This window comes from Orcinus orca, chromosome 9, assembly GCF_937001465.1.
Source record: "Orcinus orca chromosome 9, mOrcOrc1.1, whole genome shotgun sequence".
In the NCBI taxonomy this organism is placed as follows: Eukaryota; Metazoa; Chordata; class Mammalia; order Artiodactyla; family Delphinidae; genus Orcinus; species Orcinus orca.
This window is the reverse complement of record NC_064567.1, coordinates 55,562,780-55,584,377: the sequence shown is the minus strand read 5'-3', so window position 1 is coordinate 55,584,377 and position 21,598 is coordinate 55,562,780. Positions and strand designations below refer to the sequence as shown.

General features: G+C 34.6%; 1 protein-coding gene across 5 annotated transcripts in view; it reads left to right on the top strand.

Annotated features, from left to right (window-relative positions):
• The window catches only part of KRIT1 (KRIT1 ankyrin repeat containing), a 45,664-nt gene that overhangs the window by 10,768 nt on the left and 13,298 nt on the right, over window positions 1-21,598 (top strand). For all 5 annotated transcript variants that reach the window (XM_049714760.1, XM_049714762.1, XM_033420502.2 and 2 more), the window contains 10 exons: window positions 972-1,215; window positions 1,426-1,541; window positions 1,772-1,915; window positions 8,264-8,420; window positions 9,608-9,715; window positions 11,827-11,983; window positions 12,999-13,150; window positions 18,147-18,313; window positions 18,956-19,043; window positions 19,536-19,742. In XM_049714760.1, coding sequence (XP_049570717.1) covers window positions 972-1,215; window positions 1,426-1,541; window positions 1,772-1,915; window positions 8,264-8,420; window positions 9,608-9,715; window positions 11,827-11,983; window positions 12,999-13,150; window positions 18,147-18,313; window positions 18,956-19,043; window positions 19,536-19,742 — 1,540 coding nt within the window. The remainder of the gene's footprint in view (window positions 1-971; window positions 1,216-1,425; window positions 1,542-1,771; window positions 1,916-8,263; window positions 8,421-9,607; window positions 9,716-11,826; window positions 11,984-12,998; window positions 13,151-18,146; window positions 18,314-18,955; window positions 19,044-19,535; window positions 19,743-21,598) is intronic.

Here is a 21,598-nt window from a genome sequence, read left to right as displayed (position 1 = left end):
AATAAATCAAATACATGTTCATATTAGATATTAGCTCTGAGAGATAGAAATTCTTTTGGAAGAAAATAATAAAATTAATAATATATATATTAAGAAATGGTAAGTTTTTGAAGTATAATATAAAAATTTTAAACCCCAAAGACAAGATTGTCCTGATTTGCTTGCAACATGTTAAGTTTATTCTTAGAAAATGACAAAGATTGCCCTGGCCTAAGAATTAAGATTCCTTTGTTATAAAACTAGATTTAGTATTGATTTACCCTTATCAGTGAACAAGTCGTTTCACCTGTCATGCTTTTTGTCTTTCTGTAACAGCAGGTCTAATGTCACCTACATCTCAGTGGTTTAAATTTTTAAAGGGCTTCGTGTTTTTTGAAAAGGATTTTAATTATTATTTGTTACATGCATTAAAAAAAATAGTTTGCTATGTCCAATAACAGAACTTTTATTTACAGTAAATGAAGTACTTAACACTAATTAAAATTATAAAAATCCCGGGACTTCCCTGGTGGCACAGTGGTTAAGAATCCTCCTGCCAATGCAGGGGACACGGGTGTGAGCCCTGGTCCAGGAAGATTCCACAAGCTGCAAAGCAACTAAGCCCGTGCACCACAACTACTGAGCCTGAGCTCTAGAGCCCGCGAGCCACAACTACTGAGCCCGTGTGCCACAACTGCTGAAGCCCATGCACCTAGAGCCTGTGCTCTGTAACAAGAGAAGCCACTGCAGTGAGAAGCCTCTGCACATCACTGAAGAGTAGCCCCCACTCGCACAACTAGAGAAAGCCTGCGCGCAGCAACGAAGACCCAGCAGAGCTAAAAATAAATAAATAAATTTATTTTTAAAAAAAATTATAAAAATCTGAATGTAGTATTAGAAAGAATCACACATCAGAGTTGGATAGTAGTTTAGTTTTTTCATCTTCACTTTTTAACAAATACATCTACTACCTCTTCTTTTTATTTTGCCAGGTGGTTAGATGAACGTCATGCACAATCTCACTTTATTCCGGCTTTATTCCGACCTTCTCCTCTTGAGCGGATAAAAACTAATGTTATAAACCCTGCATATGCTACTGAATCAGGTCAGACAGAAAACTCACTACATATGGGCTATAGTGCACTAGAAATAAAGAGTAAAATGTTAGCCCTAGAGAAAGCAGATACCTGTATTTACAACCCTTTGTTTGGATCAGATCTTCAATATACAAACCGGGTAAGAGTTGAATGAATTTTGGCTTTGATTTCAAAAGACATGTCATTTCAAATGTAATTTTTTTTCCTGAGATAAATGCATCTATTACTAATTGTAAACATTAAGATGACATCCGTACTTAGCTCTATTTTTATACATCAAAGTCAGGTGTCTAAAGCTCAGTATCTAAAGCTGTTTTTGTTTTTGTTTTGTTTTGTTTTCCCTTTCTAGGTAGATAAAGTGGTAATAAATCCATACTTTGGTCTAGGAGCTCCAGACTACTCAAAAATCCAAATTCCCAAACAGGAAAAATGGCAGAGAAGCATGAGCAGTGTCACAGAAGACAAGTATTGTTCTGGTTTTCCTTCACATTGCTTTTTAAACACCTAATTCTAATGTTAAAATACTGTTTAAAATGATATATGCAATTAGTATGCAATGTAATCATTACATAAATGATTTAGTTTACAGCTGCTCAGTGAAACATAGCTTTCATAGATATGTCACATTTGTTTCAAAACAATATGAATTTCAACAGTGCCTGTTTTTTTTTTTCTTCTTTTCTTTTAATGATTAGGGAACGACAGTGGGTAGATGATTTTCCTCTCCATCGAAGTGCCTGTGAAGGAGATTCGGAATTATTAAGCCGACTTCTCAATGAAAGATTTTCAGTCAACCAATTAGATAGTGACCACTGGGCACCCATTCATTATGCATGCTGGTAAATAGATTATTCTTTTGTTTTTAGAAAGAATGAATCCTTAGTTTATAAATGTTAGTGCTTCTTTTCAAAGCTGTTCTCATTCCAGCCACTTTTTCCTATACCATGTTTGCCTTATGAGCTTTCTCTGTAGTAATCTTTGATTACTGTGTATGTGCCACACCGTTCAGATTTACAAGGTCTGCCCCACAGGAAAAGTATCATTAATGTTTTCAGGCATCCTGAGGTCATGCAGTAGGATAGCTAATGACTAGCAAGTGCCATTGCACAGCACACAGTCCCTTATTCACCCTTGCAATTTCTATTGTTTCGTACTGGAGTTGTGTTATGTTTGTTTATCCTTATTATATTTTATTTTATTATTGTTATTATTTATTTTTTATTTTTGGCTGCGTTGGGTCTTCGTTGCTGCGTGCAGGCTTTTCTCTGGTTGCAGTGAGTGGGGTCTACTCTTAGATGCAGTGCACAGGCTTCTCATTGCAGTGGCTTCTCTTGTTGCAGAGCACGGGCTCTAGGCACGTGGGCTTCAGTAGTTGTGGCATATGGGCTCATTAGTTGTGGCTTGCAGGCTCTAGAGCTCAGGTTCAGTAGTTGTGGCACATGGGCTTAGTTTCTCTGTGGCATGTGGGATCTTTCCAGATCAGGGCTTAAACCTGTGTCCCCTGCATTGGCAGGCGGATTCTTAACCACTGTGCCACCAGGGAAGCCCTATCCTTATAAAATTTACATGTGTTAGCTACTTATGATTTGACCTTGCATCATGTTAGAAAAGTATTCTTTTAGTTCTTTGGAAAGCTGTGGTATCAGGAAACACCAAAAGTTTTCATTAGAATTAAAGCCTTCCTTTTTTTTTTTTTTTATGAGAGGGATTAGCTCACAGGATTGGAGTTAGCTCTTTCCACTAGTTGCCCAGTGTAGTTCTTGCTCTGGTACTCTTCTCACATAATAATAACTCTTCCCCTCAGCCTGGGTTACGTTCTTAAATTTATGTTCGTAGCAGTAGTTAACTATTTGCTGTAGCCTGTCCTCTAGAAAGGATGTAATTAAGTTATTTACTATTATTTCTTATGGGAAAGTTGCCTTTGACTTACTGTTTAAAGTGAACTTCTTTGACTAGTTTAAGAAGTGCCTGCACTATTTACGGCCTGTTAAAGTCCACAACTTTTTAGCTGCATGACGTTGAGCAAGTGACTTTACTTCAGAGGTCCCCAACCCCCAGGCTGTGGACCGGTACTTGTCCGCGGCCTGTTAGGACCCGGGCCACACAGCAAGAGGTGAGCTGCAGGCGAGCAAGTGAAGCTTCATCTGCCGCTCCCTGTCACTCGCGTTACCTACCGCCTGAACCATCCCCCATCTATGGAAAAATTGTCTCCCATGAAACCAGTCCCTGGTGCCAGAAAGGTTACTGCTGCTTTACTTTACCTCTCTGCATCTTAGTTTATTATCTATATGTAAAATACATTAATTAGATCATTTTCAACTCAAACTCTTTTTATTTCACTGTGATCAAACAGCTTATTGATCAATATTTCTGATCTAGTAGCTAAATATAGTTGCTTTTAATATATATCTTTTCTCCATTAAAAATATGCTGTTTCCTTAAAAATATGCTCCTTTATTAAATAAATATGCTCTTAATTTTTTTTCTGTTTCCTTAAAAATATAATCTTTTATTCTATAAATGTATTCTTAATTGTTTTACCATTGCAGGGAATTTTTATACTCAGATTTGGAAAGAGTTACCCTAAATCTTCTTACACTGAACTTACAGTTGTTTCTTCAGATTACTGGTAGATACTGGTAGCAGCAGCAGTACCAGAAGAAATCACATGCTTTTTGTTGAGCTAAACAGAAAGAGGTAGAGAATATAGTTCAAACTCCAAGAAAGTACACTGTGGAATTGAAAAAGACAGAGGCAGTAAATTTTAGCTTAGGAATCCCAAATTTATATTTGCCTATATTGTTGCCCTTTTTGCGGCAGGGCCTTTTTTTCTTCTCTATTAAAAGAATGGTAATATTTTCAATTGCCTATTACATAAAAACAGAAGTATGGTATAGTATTTAATGTGCTTTGGAATGTACCTACGTTTCAGACCCAACTGAAACTTTTAGTTCCTAAAAGTATGGCCTTTAGCAAATTACTTAATGTCTCTAAGGATCTGTTTCTTTATCTAAAAGATGAGCTTAATTTTAGTGCCTCTCTTCAGATTAGAGGAGAAAATGCAAACAAATGCTTTGAAGGGTACCTGGCAGTAATAAGCACTCAAAAAATGTTGTCTGTTATTAAAGTGTTATAAAAATTTAAAGATTTTGATGTCTGAATCTAAAATTCATTACCTGTTGTATTTTTATTTGTAAAGTCGTATTACTGCAATACACCAAGGAAGAGTTTTATCCTTCGATAAAACTAATTTCTGTTAGCTGGAAATAATAACCAAGTTTAATACACCACTAGTAGTATAGGTCACCTTGCAATACTTTTTATTTTTTTTATTTTTGGCTGCATTGGGTCTTCGTTGCTGTGCGCGGGCTTTCTCTAGTTGTGGTGAGCGAGGGCTACTCTTCATTGTGGTGTGCAGGCTTCTCATTGTGGTGGCTTCTTTTGTTGTGGAGCACGGGCTCTAGGCGCACGGACTTCAGTAGTTGTAGCATGTGAGCTCAGTAGTTTTGGCTCGTGGGCTCTAGAGTGCAGGCTCAGTAGTTGTGGCTCATGGGCTCAGTTGCTCCACAGCATGTGGGATCCTCCCGGACCAGGGCTCGAACCCGTGTCCCCTGCATTGGCAGGCGGATTCCTAACCACTGCGCCACCAGGAAAGTCCTGCAATACTTTTAATAAGATAGATAATTTGATTCATGTGAATTTGAATGAAGACTGATTTAACTGTTTAGTAAAGAACATAAATTACCTTATCTTGGAAACGTACTCTTATTCACTAACTGGTACGAGGATTGAGAAGGGGAATACTGGGCTATCTCATCAAGAGACTGGGACTTGGGGCCTATCTTTATAAGCTTAGACAAGATGTTTTACCCATCTTTCTCTGTTTTCTCATCTTTAAAATGAGGGGTTTTATTAGATCAGTGGTTCTCAAACTTTTGTGTTAGGGTTCCTTGTCATTCTTCAAAATTACAGGATCCCAATTAGCGTTGGTTTATGTGAAGTATATCTAGTGTTACTATATTAGAAGTTTAAACTGAAAAATATTTTAAGCATTTCTTAATTCATTTTAAAATAACAGTAAATATATATTAACATAAATAAAAAAGTTTTATGAAATATGCCCTTATTTTCCAAAAACAAAAAAATTAATGAGAAAAGTAGCATTATTTTACATTTTTGCATCTTTTTACTGACTAGCCTTGTAGAAGACAGTTGGATTCTCACATCTGATTCTGCCTTTAATTTGCTGCAATTTTCATGTCAGGTAGCTTCTAGAAAACTCCATCGTACACTTATGAGAAAATGATAATGAAAAGGGCAGATAACATCTTAGTATTATTATGAAAATATGTTTGACCAAGAGGACACCCTGAAAAGATTTCAGAGATCAAAGAGTTTCCTGGATCACTCTTTGAGGACCACTTAATTAAATCACTCCTAGGATTACTCCAACTTCAAAAATTCTCATATTGATGACATGAGCCTAAAAATTTTCTTTACTAGAATCACCATTTTCCAAAACTATTTAAGTTGGCTTTCTCCCCTTATGGGTAACTTGTCAGCCACTCAGTAAAAGTCTCACTGACATCTCATATTTTCTCACCTCTCTCAAATCAGTATCTTCTCTCTCTGATAGTACCTTCAGGCTTCATATCATTGCTAAAGAGTATTTTAGAACTATGATGATTTGGCTCCCTACAAATTATTCCATCTGATTTCATTTGGGCCTTCACTGTAGCCAGTTGTGTGTTGTCTTTGTCTCATTCATCTTGGCAGCCTTTTGGTCCCCTATAAACTATTCTAAATCTTTCTACTCTTAAGCACTTAAACTTCCACTACCTTTTTTCTCTACTCTCATCAGATAGTTTTACCCCCTATTTTCAAAGACAGTTGACGCCATCAGAAATGTCCTTCTTCTCCACCCCAATCATCAGTTTTTTTGTTCCCATCTCTCTCCTGTATCATAGAGTTTGCATGAAAAATCCTTCTTGTTCCCCATTCAATTCACTTCTTACTTTTCTGCACTTTCTTTCCTCTTGTCTTCAAACATACATGGTTCCTCTCCCTCCTTGAAAAAGAACCTTAATTTGAACCTGCTGCCTCTTCTGGCCACTATCCTGTTTATTCCCTTCCTTTCATAGCCAGACTTCAATGGTAAGGGGGCCACACACACTGCTTTCTCTTTTTCACTCTTCATGAACCTTCTTAACCTTTTCTGAGTTTTTAATCTCTTTCCCTGCTCTGCTGCATTAAATGCTGTTGACCACCCCTTTGTTCAAGGAACAAATTGCAGTTGAAAGGACAGCTATAATGGAGCTATAGTAAAGGGCAGTACAAATGCAAGATATAACTGATACCATTATTATTATTATTGAAATACTGGTCTCCATTCTGTGACCCAAGCATGTGTTTATAGTATGGAAACAGCTATACCACGATTCAGAAAACTGGATTCTAACTGGCTGGTAACCATGAGACCTTGGGCAAGTTACTTAACTGGTACAAGCTTCATTTTTTTCATCTGTGCACTAGAAATATCTCTGCCTGCATCATAATTTGCTGTGAAGATTATATTAAGTAATTATATAAGGAAGTACCTTGAAAACTTTAAAGAATCATACAAAATATGTTTATATTAATTATTTTTATTATTACTTCTTGAATTGCTCCCCTAGTATCTTTTCCTATCCTGAAAGTGTTTTTCAAGATGCATTTCATTGTTCTAAAATGTTCATCTTTCTCAAAATTCTCTCAGAAAGATTTCATCCATTCCTCCCAGCCTTAACAGTAATTCTTCTCAGTTGGATGAATTTGCATATTCTTAGATATCTCAAGCCTTTGCCTTCCTCCTGAGTACCAAGTCTGCATTTTCAATTGCCAACTGAACAATTTAGTCACTCATTTTTTTTTCTTTTTTTTTTATATACATAAGGCAGTTTGGAGAATGCAAAGACATAACCTTCAAGGAGCTTCCAGGCTGATAGAAATGTATATATACAAGGATGAAAGTAGATAAAATGAGGTTAAAAACTAAAACTGAAATGGTAAAGTGTAGTGGGAATATACAGGAGGTAGATTTTAAACTGTTTCAGAGAAATAATAGAACTTAACCTAAACAAAGTCAGGAGGGGGAAAAGGACATCTCAAGAATAGCTAAGAACATGAGCAAACAGTCATATGAATAAGAAGGCTAGGATACAATTAGCAGGTTCAGGCTGTAGGAAAACCATAGGGTATGTGAAGGGGAAGAAAGTTGACAGCAAATCATATTAGTTCTAAAGATGCTATTTTCCCCTCAAATGCACCATATTTAAAAGCAAATTTCCTTTCCCCTTCTACCCATTTATTTCCAAAAAATGAATTACCTTTCCACCATTGCATTAGATTGCGACCTTATATAAGTCTTTATAACCAAATGGTGGACTCACTATGTCTCGCACATTCTTTGTACTCTTTTTCCCACTATCTAGAATATTTACTTCTCTTCAGCATCTCTTCAGCTTCTTCCTATTTAAAATCCAGTTCAAATTATTCTTCTATCAGAACACTTTTCAGAACTGAGACTGAAATCTTATCTTCCTTTTCCAACATTTTTTAAAGCATTAATTATATACTATTATGATTTGACAAATATATATTTTTTGATTGTTCTCGTCAACTGTTACTTAAATTTTACAGTGTTATGTAACTTATCTTATGTTTTTGTTTTCCTCTCTGATTACATTATAAGCCTTTACCAGAGCAGAGACCGTTCATCGTAACATATCTTTGTGTCTCCCACATTGCCTCATACAGCAGCTATGTGGAGAATTACGTCTTTGGGCCTATTTTGTAAATCAAAGGCAGGGCTGAGTAAAAAGCATTATTAAATTTATGGGTTACTTTCTGCTTCTGAAAAGAATTTTGACTAAAAATTTTATCTCCCTAATTTATAATTTTGTATTGTATTTTGTGTGATAGTGATTCTACTCTATCTTGTATTTGAGATTATATTTTCTTCCAGTTGATCAGAAATAGAAACAGTTGAACTGAATCAGAGTAATTCATAAGAAATCCCTAAGCACTGAAAACATTACATCTGTGTCTTCATTGCTTGTTTTCTGCCCTAGAAAGATCTTAGATATTGTCTAAAATTTGGATTTTTCAAACATTTCAGGTGACTTTTTAGGTGTTTTATTTTTTTATAGGTATGGAAAAGTTGAAGCCACTCGCATATTGTTAGAGAAGGGAAAGTGCAATCCAAACCTTTTAAATGGACAACTTAGTTCTCCTCTTCATTTTGCTGCTGGAGGAGGACATGCTGAAATAGTACAGATTCTCCTAAACCATCCAGAAGTTGACAGAGTAAGTTATTTTCCAGGCTTTTTTTTTTTTTTTTTTTTTTAATGATCAAACAGTGAATAACAATGACACTAAAATGTTAAGTTATACACTTGAGAGGTCAGCTGAAAAATAAAAACAAATTTCACTTACTATATAGAATAAGTAATATTTATGTGTATACTTTGCTTTTGTACATACTTTTTTAGATTATAGTAAAATATGTCTCACATAAAATTTACCATTTTAGCCATTTTTAGATGTACATTGGCATTAAGTACATTTACATTGTTTTAGAACCATCACCGCCATGCATCTACAGAATGTACATAAAATTTAACCTCTTTTCACTTTATAGTGTATTTTCTCAAAAATATCTTTAAGAAGGAAAAGGATATTTTGGAATTTGTATTAACAAGTATTTTGGGGCTTCCCTGGTGGTGCAGTGGTTCAGAATCCACCTGCCGATGCAGGGGACGGGGGTTTGAGCCCTGGTCCGGGAAGATCCCACATGCCGCGGAGCAGCTAAGCCCATTCACCACAACTACTGAACTTGTGCTCTAGAGCCTGCGAGCCACAGCTACTGAGCACACACGCCTAGAGCCCGTGCTCTGCAACAAGAAAGGCCACCACAATGAGAAGCCCACGCATCACAACGAAGAGTAGCCCCCACTCGCCCCAGCTAGAGAAAGCCCGTGCACAGCAACAAAGACCCAGCGCAGCCAAAAATAAATTAAATAAATAAATGTTTTTAAAAAAGGCTTTAACAAAACCTTTGTTGTTACTATAATCAGAACTTTTTTTGGGGGGGTTGGTGCGCGGGCCTCTCAGTGCTGTGGCCTCCCCCACTGCGGAGCACAGGCTCCGGACGCGCAGGCTCAGCGGCCATGGCTCACGGGCCTAGCCGCTCTGCGGCATGCGGGATCCTCCCGGACCGGGGCACAAACCCACGTCCCCCGCATCGGCAGGCGGACTCCCAACCACTGCGCCACCAGGGAAGCCCTATAATCAGAACTTTTGAAAAACAGTAATCACATTGATTAGTGCTTTGAGTCATCTTTGGCAGTTCATGTTTAAGTATAGCATGCACTAAGTTTGCTTAATATGTACTTAACACTTGACAATAGTTTTGTAATGAAACTTTGATATTTTCCCTTATTTGTACATTTGTAATGCCTTTTATCTTTAACCTTTTTCCCCCACATTTCTAGCACATAACAGACCAACAAGGAAGATCTCCTTTAAATATTTGTGAAGAAAACAAACAAAATAATTGGGAAGAAGCTGCAAAATTGTTGAAGGAAGCCATTAACAAACCAGTAAGAATTATCTTCATAAATACTAATTAGAGCCAAGCATTGTATTTAAATTGATAAGTAATTTGAGGATCTGTGTCAAGGGTGGAAGGATATAAATGTATGGATGGCTTCTTTCCTGCTTTTATAAAACCTCATGGTTAGACTTCATAGGTATTAAATTTGTTATCATCCCTAACATTTGGATATTTATTCTTGCATATCAAAATAAAACTGCATAAATAAATCTTTCGATCAGTTAAAATTAATCTAATTTCCAGTGTAATCTGTATACTTGGTGTGCTGATTACAAATTTTAGCCTATTCATTGGAGCATCTCTCTCTACTTAGGCCTTCTAAGTAATATATTTGTAAATATTGGGCTGGCCAAAAAGTTCGTTCGAGTTTTTCCATAATGTATGAAAAACCTAAACGAACTTTCTGGCCAACCCAATAATAATATTACACATCATTTGGTAATTTAGTTTTGGCAAGTTGTCATCTATTACAGATTCATCTTCCTCCTCAAGATAGTGAATGGGTTAAAATAGGAGATTTCTAAGTCTTTAATTCTGCCAATTCAACCTGGCCTTTCCACCTACTTATGTACAAAATAATTAGCAGTGACATTAAAATAGAGAAGAATTAACAATTAGAAAAAACTCAGTTATGCCTGAAAGTTATAGTGATGTTAAAACTGTTATCAGTTTAAAAATTGTTTGGAAACTTGAAAAACAGATAAAAGGATTTATACCAACTGATAAAGGATAAAAGTTTTATACCAACAGGTATAACCCATATGTTTGAGCCTTTCCAGACATTTCTATTAAGTAGGCAATGAGTATTTGTTGAATATTTTTGTAAATTTAACACCATAAAATGCTGAAAGTGATGTGATAAAGAATACATATTCTTTATTTATTCAGTACATGATCTCTGCCTTTAAGGAAAATTACACACATTCATACACATTTTTGTCAAAACACTATTCCCTGAGTACAGGACAAAAGCAAGGAAATAGATAAGCAGTACAGGCACCCTTATGTTATACTTCATTGCAATTTGTTTTCTATTTGTATAGTTAAAACACATTTTTAGGGACTTCCCTGGCAGCACAGTGGTTAAGAATCTGCCTGCCAATGCAGGGGCCACGGGTTTGAGCCCTGATCCAGGAAGATCCCACATGCTGTGGAGCAACTAAGCCCATGCGCCACAGCTACTGAGGGTGCTCTAGACCCTGCGAGCCACAACTGCTGAAGCCCGTGTGCTGCAATGAAGAGTAACCCCCTCTTGCCACAACTAGAGAAAGCCCATGTGCAGCAACAAAGACCCAACACAGCCAAAAATAAATAAATAAATTTTGTAAAAAACCATTTTTATTTCTTATATAATTTTTATATCTGAATGTATAAAAGGAATTAGGTACTTTTATCTAAAATGAACTGTCCTGGAAGTTGTTTGGTGGCATCAGTTACTTCCTATAACAATAAAAATGTATTGAGAATATCATTTCTCTCTGGGATTTTCTGAACAGGAGGAAAGAAACTGGCTCATGGTCCATTGTTTCATAACTTTTATCTGCAAAGTCTTCTATCACAGATTCCTCTTAGGACAAATTATTGCTGGTACACATTTCTACATTCTAATTTGTGGCTCACTAAACTCACGAGGTACTTGACTAACACCAGATTTAGTTAACCAAGTCTATATCCCCCATTTGATATTTACATTGTACATTAATGGCTTTAAAATATACTTTCAGAAGATTTTGAAGTTGAATATTTTTTAAAAACCCATTTGCCTTAGTTTCTCAAACTTATTTGACCATGGAATATTCAGAGGAAAACATGTTAGAAAATATAAATAATGAAAAAAAAATTTTTTTTAATATCGCTAGAAGGTCCAGTGGTTAGGACTCTGTGCTTCCACTGCAGGGGGGGTGCAGGTTCAATCCCTAATTGGTGAAGTAAGATCCCGCAAGCCACATGGCAAGGCAAAAATAAATAAAATATTGCCAGAAGATTCTCACTTGAAGTTGTTTTTAAGCAGATGAAGTTGAAATTAAAGCATTTTGTTGTATTGGGATGTATAATTTATAACCAGGTTGCATAATTTATTATCATTCTTTGTCCTAGTATGAAAAAGTTCGAATATACAGAATGGATGGATCATACCGTTCTGTTGAACTGAAGCATGGAAATAATACCTCAGTGCAGCAGATAATGGAAGGAATGCGTCTCTCTCAAGAAACACAGCAATATTTCACTATTTGGATCTGTTCAGAAAATCTCAGTAAGAAATTTGTTATTCTGTTGTATAAACCTGATTATTCCTTTTTGAGAGTGGGTTGGTAAACTTAAGTATAGCATCAATTATTATTGACTTTTAAATTTTCAAATGAGACAGTGTTCTTCTCTTTTATACAGATTGTTTATGTTCAGACTGCTGAAACAGATAAACCTCTGCTTCCTCCTGGCCCCTCTTTGTTCATACAATGGTTTTGTTTTTTTTTTTTTTTTTTGCGGTATGCGGGCCTCTCACTGTTGTGGCCTCTCCCGCTGCAGAGCACAGGCTCCGGACGCGCAGGCTCAGCGGCCATGGCTCACGGGCCCAGCCGCTCCGCAGCATGTGGGATCCTCCCGGACCAGGGCACGAACCCGCGTCCCCTGCATCGGCAGGCGTACTCTCAACCACTGTGCCACCAGGGAAGCCCGCGTACAATGTTTGAAATGATAAAAACCAAAACATTTTTCTTTGGCAATGAATTTGATTTGAATGCTGTTAAACGTAGTGCTCATCCAACTTGCCTTTATTTTCAGTGCTCACCTCATCTCAGAATAATACAGATTTTCTTTTTCTATATATTGGTTTTCTATCAGATCTTTGTTATTTAAACTCGACCCAATGTCATTATAGATTTGTCTCTCAGACAAAGTATTGCAGATACATAAGGGATTTCATTGAGGTGGTTGTGATTGGTTATCTAGTGATTTAATTGTATTTTTTTAAACACCAAATTCTACTGATTTTCTCATTAAATAGGCTATCATGGAATTAAGGATCTTAAATATATTTGATAAATTTTATTCATTTTCAGATTTAGTCTCATAATTCTTATATTCTTAATAAACAATTAACCTCAAATTGGGTAGTAATGTTGATTAAAGTCAATATTGATTTAAATTTAGATCTGTAATTTGTGTGTGTTCAGTACTTAGGTACAGAGAGTTTGATAAAAAGTTTCTATGTGTTGATATAATTGGTTCATTTTTACATTATCATTTATAAAAGGAAAGATGTTTTTCAGGCCTTCAACTCAAGCCTTATCATAAACCATTGCAACATGTTCGTGACTGGCCAGAAATACTTGCTGAATTGACTAATTTGGATCCCCAAAGGGAGACACCACAGCTTTTCCTAAGAAGAGATGTGAGACTTCCTTTGGAAGTTGAGAAAAAGGTTTGCTCAGAAATCTTTTTTACAGTCATTTAAATGTTCAGAATCTACTGAGTTCCTGTTTTAAGCACTAGAGGCAAAAATTGTACTCTTCCTTTACAGGAGGTTTTATTTCTGTTTTTCTGTTCAATCCTTACATCCCTGTTGTAAGTGGTAGAGTTTGAGTCAGTCTACTTACAAAGCCCCTGGTTGGTTTTTCCATTTCCCCACCTCCATTGTCTTAGAATACAAAAGAAATAGAGAATCCATCCTAAGGAGAATTACCAACCAGATGGGAGAAAGATTTTAGAGTAGAAAAAAATTTTAGAGTAGTTAGAAAGGGAGTACAGTGTCAGATAAACTTAATAAATGGCTAATCAGTTGCGTAAGTTTCAAAGGAGCAAAGAGATGCATTGGTGTAAGGGGAGAACAGAAAAAATATTCTGGATAGAGAAGATTATATTTACAAAGGGGACATTAAAAAGTTATTCTCAACAGTCGGTAAATAGCTGTTTTTGACTCAACAGAGAACTATATAGATAGTAAAAAATGAGAATGGAATTTACATTTGATTAAAAAAAGGTCTGTCCCAAACAAGTATGTTTGGATTTGAATTACTGTAAATTTTAGAGGAGAAGTGAAATAATGTCATCTGAGGGACGACTGGACAAGGAAGAAGCCTAAGGGAGATGTTACAAGTTAAACTAGGTGATAATCTAAGTACAGTGGTAGCTGTGAAAACTGGGGGAAAAAGAAAATTTCCAGGCTCTCATAAATTTGGTGAAGAAAAAATACACAATTTCCAGATTCTTTATTCAAGAAAATATTAAACAGACAAGGTTAAACAAATTTTAGCACATGAAAATTTCAGTGACCTTGTCCAAACTTGGTAAATGTTTTATGCCTGACTATTCATATTGTCCCTCTTCTGTTATCAATCTAAAGGTAAAAAAGCCATTTGACAAAATCCAGTAGCCTTTCATGGTAAAACTCTCAGAAAACTAGGATAGATGGGAACTTCCTCAGTGTAATAAATGGCATTTATGAAAAACCCACAGTTAACATACTCAGTGGTGAAAGACTGAAAACTCCTCCTAAGAACAAGACAAGGATACCTGCTTTCACCACTGCTGTTTAACAAAGAACTAGAAGTTCTAACCAAAGCAATGAGCCACACTCCCCCAACCACCACCGCCCAAAAAAAAGGAAAGAAAGAAAAGAAAAAAAAAGAAAGGCATCCAGATTGGAAAGGAAAAAGTAAAACTGTCTCTGTTGATCACAAATGACATTATCCTGTATATAGGAAATTCTAAAGAATCTACACAAAAGCTACTAGGGCTAATAAATGGATTCAGCAAAGTTGTAGGGTACAAGCTCAACACACGAAAATCAGTTGTTTCTATAACCAGCCACAGACACTCCCCCCCCAAAAAAAGGAAACTAAAAACTCCATTAAAATAACTTCTAAAAGAATAAAATACCTAGGAATAAGTTAAACAAGAGAGCTGCAAAACTCGTACACTGAAAACTACAAAAACATTGCTGAAATAAATTAAAGAAGACATAAGTAACTAGAAAGACATCCCATGTTCAAGGATAAGAAGACTTAATATTGTTAAGACATCAATACAAGCAAAGTGATCTACCAATTCAACACAATTCCCTAACAACAGACGTTTTTGCAGAAATGGGAAAGGCAATCCCCAAATTCATTGCAAAGGGCCTTGAACAGCCAAAACATTCTTGAAAAAGAAGAATAAAGTTGTGGGATTCACATTTCCAAATTTCTTAGTACAAAGCTACAGTAATCCAAACAATGTGGTACTGGTATAAGGATAGACATAGACTAGTGGAATAGAATTGAGAGTCCTGAAGTAACCCCATATATCCATGCCAACTGCTTTTTGACAAGGATGCCAAATGCATCCAATGAAGAAAACATAGTCTCTTCAACAGATGATGCTGGGACAACTGGAAATTCATATGCAAAAAGTATAAAATTAGACCCTGATCTCACACCACATCAGAAATTGACTCAATGTATCAATAACCTAAATATAAAAGCCAAAACCATAAAACTCTTAGGACAAAATATATGGGTTGTCTTCATGACCTTAGATTTGGCCTTGGAGTTTTAGATATGACACCAAAAACATGAGTAACAAAAGAAAAAATCGATAAATGAGACTTCATCAAAATTAAAAGCATTTGTAAATTAAAGGACATTATCAAGAAAAAGACAAGCTAGAGAATGCAAGAACATATTTGCAAATCATAAATCTGGTAAGTGTTTACTATCCAGAATATTAAAAGAACTACAACTCCACAACGAAAAGACAACCCAATTAAATTGGGTAAAGGACTTAAATATCATTTCTCCAGTAAAGATATACAAGTGGCCAACAAGCATATGTGAAGACGTTCAGCATTATCAGTCATTAAGGAAATGCAAATCAAAACACAATGAGAAACCACTTCACACCTACTAGAATGGTTGTAATAATAAAAATTTATAAAAGAAGATGTTGAGTTTTGATGAAGATATAGAGAAATTGGAACCCTTGTATGTTGTAGGTAGGAGTGTAAAATGGTGCAGCTGCTGTGGAAAATAGTTGAGTGGTTCTTCCAAAAACTAAACATAGAATTACCATTTGATCCAGCAATTCCACTCCTAGGTATATACCTAAAGGAAACAAGAATTCAAACAGATACTTGCATTCCAGCATTCTTAACAGCATTATTCATAATAACCAAAAAGGTGGACACAAGCTAAAGTGTTCATCAACAGATAAATGGATGAAGAAAATGGAATATTATTCAGCCATAAAAAGGAATGAAGTTTTGATACATGTCGTAACATGGATGAACCTTGAAAACATGCTAGGTGAAATAAGCCATACACAAAAGGACAAATACTGTTTGATTCTACTTATCTTAAATAAATATCTAGAATAGATACTATAAACAGAAAGTATATTAGTGTGATGGGGGGAGAGAATGAGGACTTAATGGTTACAGAGTTTCTGTTTGGGCAATGAAAATATGGAAATAGTTGTGATGGTTCACAACATTGTGAATGTAATTAATGCCACTAAATTCTACAGTTAAAAATAGTTAAAATGGTAAACTTTGTTAGCAGTTCTTAAATGTAATAGATGTATGAAATTTGCAAATAATCTAAATATACTCAGCCTGTCTTCTTTCTTTCTAAGTAATATTTTTAAAGTTGGCTGGTAGAGAAAGAGCAATAATGATAATACTTGGATATTAATTAATTGCATATTATGTTACAAATAATACAAAGTAGGTTCAAGTGAGAAGAAGCAAGGCTTAGTGAGTACTTAAGGTGAATCAGAATATCAGATCATCTGATAAAGTGGTTGCGTTCTTTTTCACTCATTGTGTAATTGAAAAATTCCTATTTTTACCACCTGAAAAATAGAAGAATTGTATTTTTTTGGTTAGGATTATCCTTTTAGGATGAAAAGAGCCTGCTTTCATTTAAAAAGAACAATTGTTGACTAATAGTCACTGAACACACTATTAGGAATTATAATTATTCTCTATTCAAACTCTTCAAATTCTTTAAGTTAATTTTTATTAGAAAAATGTTTTCTTTCATTTTTTCCCAACAATTATTTTGAGAAATTAAAAACCCATAGGAAAGTTGAAAAAGTAATAAACTTCATACCATCATATACCATTCATTAAATTCACTAATTGTTAACATTTTGCTACATTGGTTTCATCTTTCCTCTCTTTTGGTTGTGAACCATTTAAAATTGAGTTGCAGACATCCTGGCACTTCATCCCTAAATATTTTAACATGCATCTTCTAAGAACAAGGATGTACCTACATAGTACAGTACCACTTTCACCCTAATAAAATTAATGTTTCCATAATAACCTCTAATATCAGACCCATATTCAGATTTCCCCCCAATTTTTCAGTCTCTTAACTCCCAACTGAAGGAGCTAGTCAGCGTTCATGCTTTGCATTTGATTACTGTCTCTTTAAGTCTCCTTTAATCTAGAGCAATCCCCTTATCTTTTTTTCCCCATGAAATTCTGTTTCAGTTTTTTTAATATTATCAATATATGGAGTATTATATTATTTTAGTTAGTATGACAACATTTCTTTTGCCATAAGGAATTTGGGTCATTTTGAATCATATTTGGAAACATACTAAGTATTCATTCAGAATCTCTATAATTGGTGATTATTTCCAAGTAGAAATGTATTCTTTAGGCTGGCATTTTTCAATGTTTGTTAATCTTATCAGATAAAGTGAAACTTTAAAGTTTTCAAAACTTAAAAAAGTATGCTCTCCTTTAGTGTTATTTGAAAGTGCAAAGTACTGAATATTTTTTAGTCAAATAAAAAATGTTAAGCTTTTTTCAAACTTCATGTGTCCTTCTGGGAGTTAATACTTCCTTTTATCTTCTTTGAGGTTCACTACTATATTGGGTGAAGCACAGATTGTAGAAGAGTGTTTGAGGAATATAAAGAATTTAAGTAAAATTGTACTATAAGTTATACACACTCATATCCATAAACTGATGATAATTTTATTGAACTGTGAATCAGAGGTTAGCAACCTATGGCCTACTGCTGTATCTGACCTGTTGCCTACTTTTGTATATCCTGCAAGCTATTAATGGTTGAAAAAAATTCAAAAGAATATTTCATGTCATGTGAACATTTCATGAAATTCAAATTTCAGAATCAATATAAAAAGTTTAAGTAGAACTCCAACATTTGTAGATGTATTGTCTATAGCTGCTTTTGTGCTACAATAGCAGAGTTGAGTCGTTCTAACAGACTATCTGACTCACAAAGCTTAAAATATTACTATCTGGGCTTTAATAGAAAAAAATTGTCAACCTTTGCTCTAAAGCAATAACAGCTTATTTATATGAAATTACATAGCTTTTGCTTTTTCATATTAGATAGTGGCAAGTTGTACATTTATAACAGGAAATTGTGACCTAATAACCAAATTATACTTTTTCTTTTAAGATTGAAGACCCATTAGCTATTCTTATTCTCTTTGATGAAGCCAGATATAATTTATTGAAGGGCTTTTATACGGCTCCTGATGCTAAACTGATAACATTGGCAAGTCTACTGTTGCAGATAGTTTATGGAAATTATGAGAGTAAGAAACACAAGCAAGGTTTCCTAAAGTAAGTATTTAATACAATTCATGGTCTTGTGCTATACCCAAGGTTCAGTTTAACCAAGAAAATTTAGAAATATTACGTTACTAAGAACTATTTAGACGTTGGTTTGGAATTAAATAATATAAGGCATGGAATGAGGAAAAAAAAAAAAAAGTAAAGCATTCTTTACGTTACACTCTCTCCAAAGTTCTTTTTCTTATATTTGAATATAGTTTGATATGCCTTATACTTGTTAGCTTTATCTTTCTTTACTGTATGTTTAAATAAGTTCACTAAAACCTGACTTGGATTAGTAGAAAAAATGTTACAAGGCAGATGCATTTCACCATATACCACCACAAAAACTAGTTCATGTTTCATATTGAGAGAAAACATTGAGGTTTAGCACATTTAAAGTTTGTTTATTGTAGTTTTAAATATTCAAAAATATTTTGTGGCTACTGAAAGAAGAAACATTTCTCTAAATTGAGCAATATTAGGATCGTGACTTTTTGCTTAAAATGTTGAGAGTTCTCCGATATGTTACAATATAATATTTTTCAGCTCAAAAATCATATTAATTAAAGCCATTTACATGTAAATGATTATATTACTGTAGCTACTAAAGATGATTTATTTAAAAGATGTTGGTGTATTTGCTTACAGTGAAGAAAATCTAAAATCCATTGTACCTATTACAAAATTGAAAAGTAAGGCACCTCACTGGACAAACCGAATACTTCATGAATACAAGGTAAGCTGTTAAATAGAAATAAAAAGACATTTTATAGCCGAGTTGAAATTTTGTTAGTATTATTAATATGTTTTAAACATAGGTACATTACATTTTATTCTTGAAATTAAATAAGGATCTTATAGTTCACATGCCTGAAAGGAAAAGGAGCAAAATAGTTTTATTTTTAATAATGTAGAATCTTTTACTGAATACCGTCTGTATGCTGGATACTGTGGTAAGTGCTAGAGATTAAAAAAACATGAGATAATACACTATCTCTATCCATGAGGCACTTAAAAATGTAATAGAATAGATAAACATTATTTTTAGACCTTGATATTTCTTTTTTTTTAATATAAGATCTCAAAAGAAAAACTGCCTTTGGTATAATGTCACACAATTTTATTTGTCTTTGGGATAGCCTTGATTTTAGAAACTGTTTAGTTGACCTGTTTGGATTATCAAAGGTACATTCTCCTTTCACATCTGTTTACTTTACTTTGTTTTTAGAATCTTAGTACAAGTGAAGGTGTCAGTAAAGAAATGCATCACCTACAGCGCATGTTCTTACAGAATTGTTGGGAAATTCCTACATATGGAGCAGCTTTTTTCATAGGACAGATATTTACAAAGGCAAGCCCCAGTAATCATAAAGTCATCCCTGTGTATGTAGGTGTGAATATAAAAGGACTTCATCTTCTCAATATGGAAACTAAGGTAGATTTTCATCTTTTCAGCTGTTTTTGACCAGTCACATTATGTAATATCTAAAATAACAGTACTAGCCTACATGAACAATTTCATTCATTTATAATAGCAAAGGATAGGGGGGTGAAAACGAAATGATTATCAATAGGGAGTTAACATATTAATTGTAACATTGAAATACCTTGCAGCCATATAAAAGAATGAAGAATATTTTTCTGTGGAATGATCTCCAAGATATATTTGGTGCTGAACCATATGTAATATGCTACCATTCATGTAAAAATGGGTGGAAATGGGTATTTATCTGAAGAAAACAGAAACGCTAACACAAAAAGATACATGCACATCCCTGTTCATTGAAACATTATTTACAATGGCCAAGATAAACAACCTAAGTGTCCATCAGTGGATGAATGGCTAAAGAAAATGTGTAAATATATACAATGGAATATTAATCGGCCATTAAAAAGAATGAAATCTTTCATTTGCAACAATATGGATGGACCTTGAGGGCATTATGCCTAGTGAAATAAGTCAGACAAAGATAAATACTATATGATCTCACTATTTATATGTGGAATCTTTTTTTAAAAAAAAAAACAAGCTCATAAGATACAAAGAACAGACTGGTGGTTGCCAAAGGCAGGGAGTTGGGAGATGGGCAAAATGGGTAAAGGGGGTCAAAAGGTACAAACTTCCAGCTGTAAAATAAATAAGTCATGGGGATGTAGTATAGAGCATGGTGACCATAGTTAATAATACTGTATTGCATATTTGAAAGTTGCTAAGGGAATAGATCTTAAAATTCCTCATCACAAGAAAAAGAAAGTTGTAACTATATATGGTGATGGATGTTAACGATACTTATTGTGGTGATCATTTTGCAATATATATAAATATTGAATCATTATGTTGTATACCTGAAACTAATATAATGTTATATGTCAATTATACCTCAAAAAATGGGGGGAAGTGAATACTATATTTGCATAAGTATTGCTTTTGTATGCATAAAATGTCTCTTAAAGCCTTTAGAGGGGGGGAACCATGTAACTGGGAATAAGAGTAGAAGGGAGACTTTTCATTATATAGCATTTTGCAACTTAAAAAAATTTTTTTTAACTGTGAATGTATTACCTTTTCTAAAAATTAGATTTAAATGAAAAAAATACAGATTTAAAAAAGGAAATATAATATCTGACACAAGTGGTTCATTTTGCAAATTAGAATAAGTTATAAGAACATTTTGGGGGGCAAGATGAAGTGTGGATGGGACTGTGAATACCTGTTAGAACTGTTCAGAGGTTTTCTATTCCACCATCTTTTTTTTTTTTTTTTTTTTTGCGGTACGCGGGCCTCTCACTGTTGTGGCCTCTCCCGCTGCGGAGCACAGGCATGTGGGATCTTCCCAGACCGGGTCACGAACCCGCGTCCCCTGCATCATCAGGTGGACTCTCAACCACTGCACCACCAGGGAAGCCCCACTATTCCACCATCTTGATCTGGCCACCCCTACTTCAGAGCTTTTCAATCAGAGGCTTATTACTGTATTGTGCCCCTTTTTCTAATCAAAGTCATGATAATATAAATATGGTGTTATCAATTAATTTTAGCATATTTAACACATTTCACAGGATAAACAGCTTTCTAGTTAGTAATAGGAAGCAGATAAAAATCTATTTTGTTCATTCAGATATGTCACGAATAGACTATTTTGCAAATCAGTTTAAGTAACTGAGCTTACGCATTTTTAAAAGGCGTTTTAGATTAGGGAATTTCATCGTAAACCTAACTTTTTTCATCATTTTTGTAAGTCTTTATTATGTAATCACATACCTTCTGAAAGTATCCCAATTGTAGTTTAG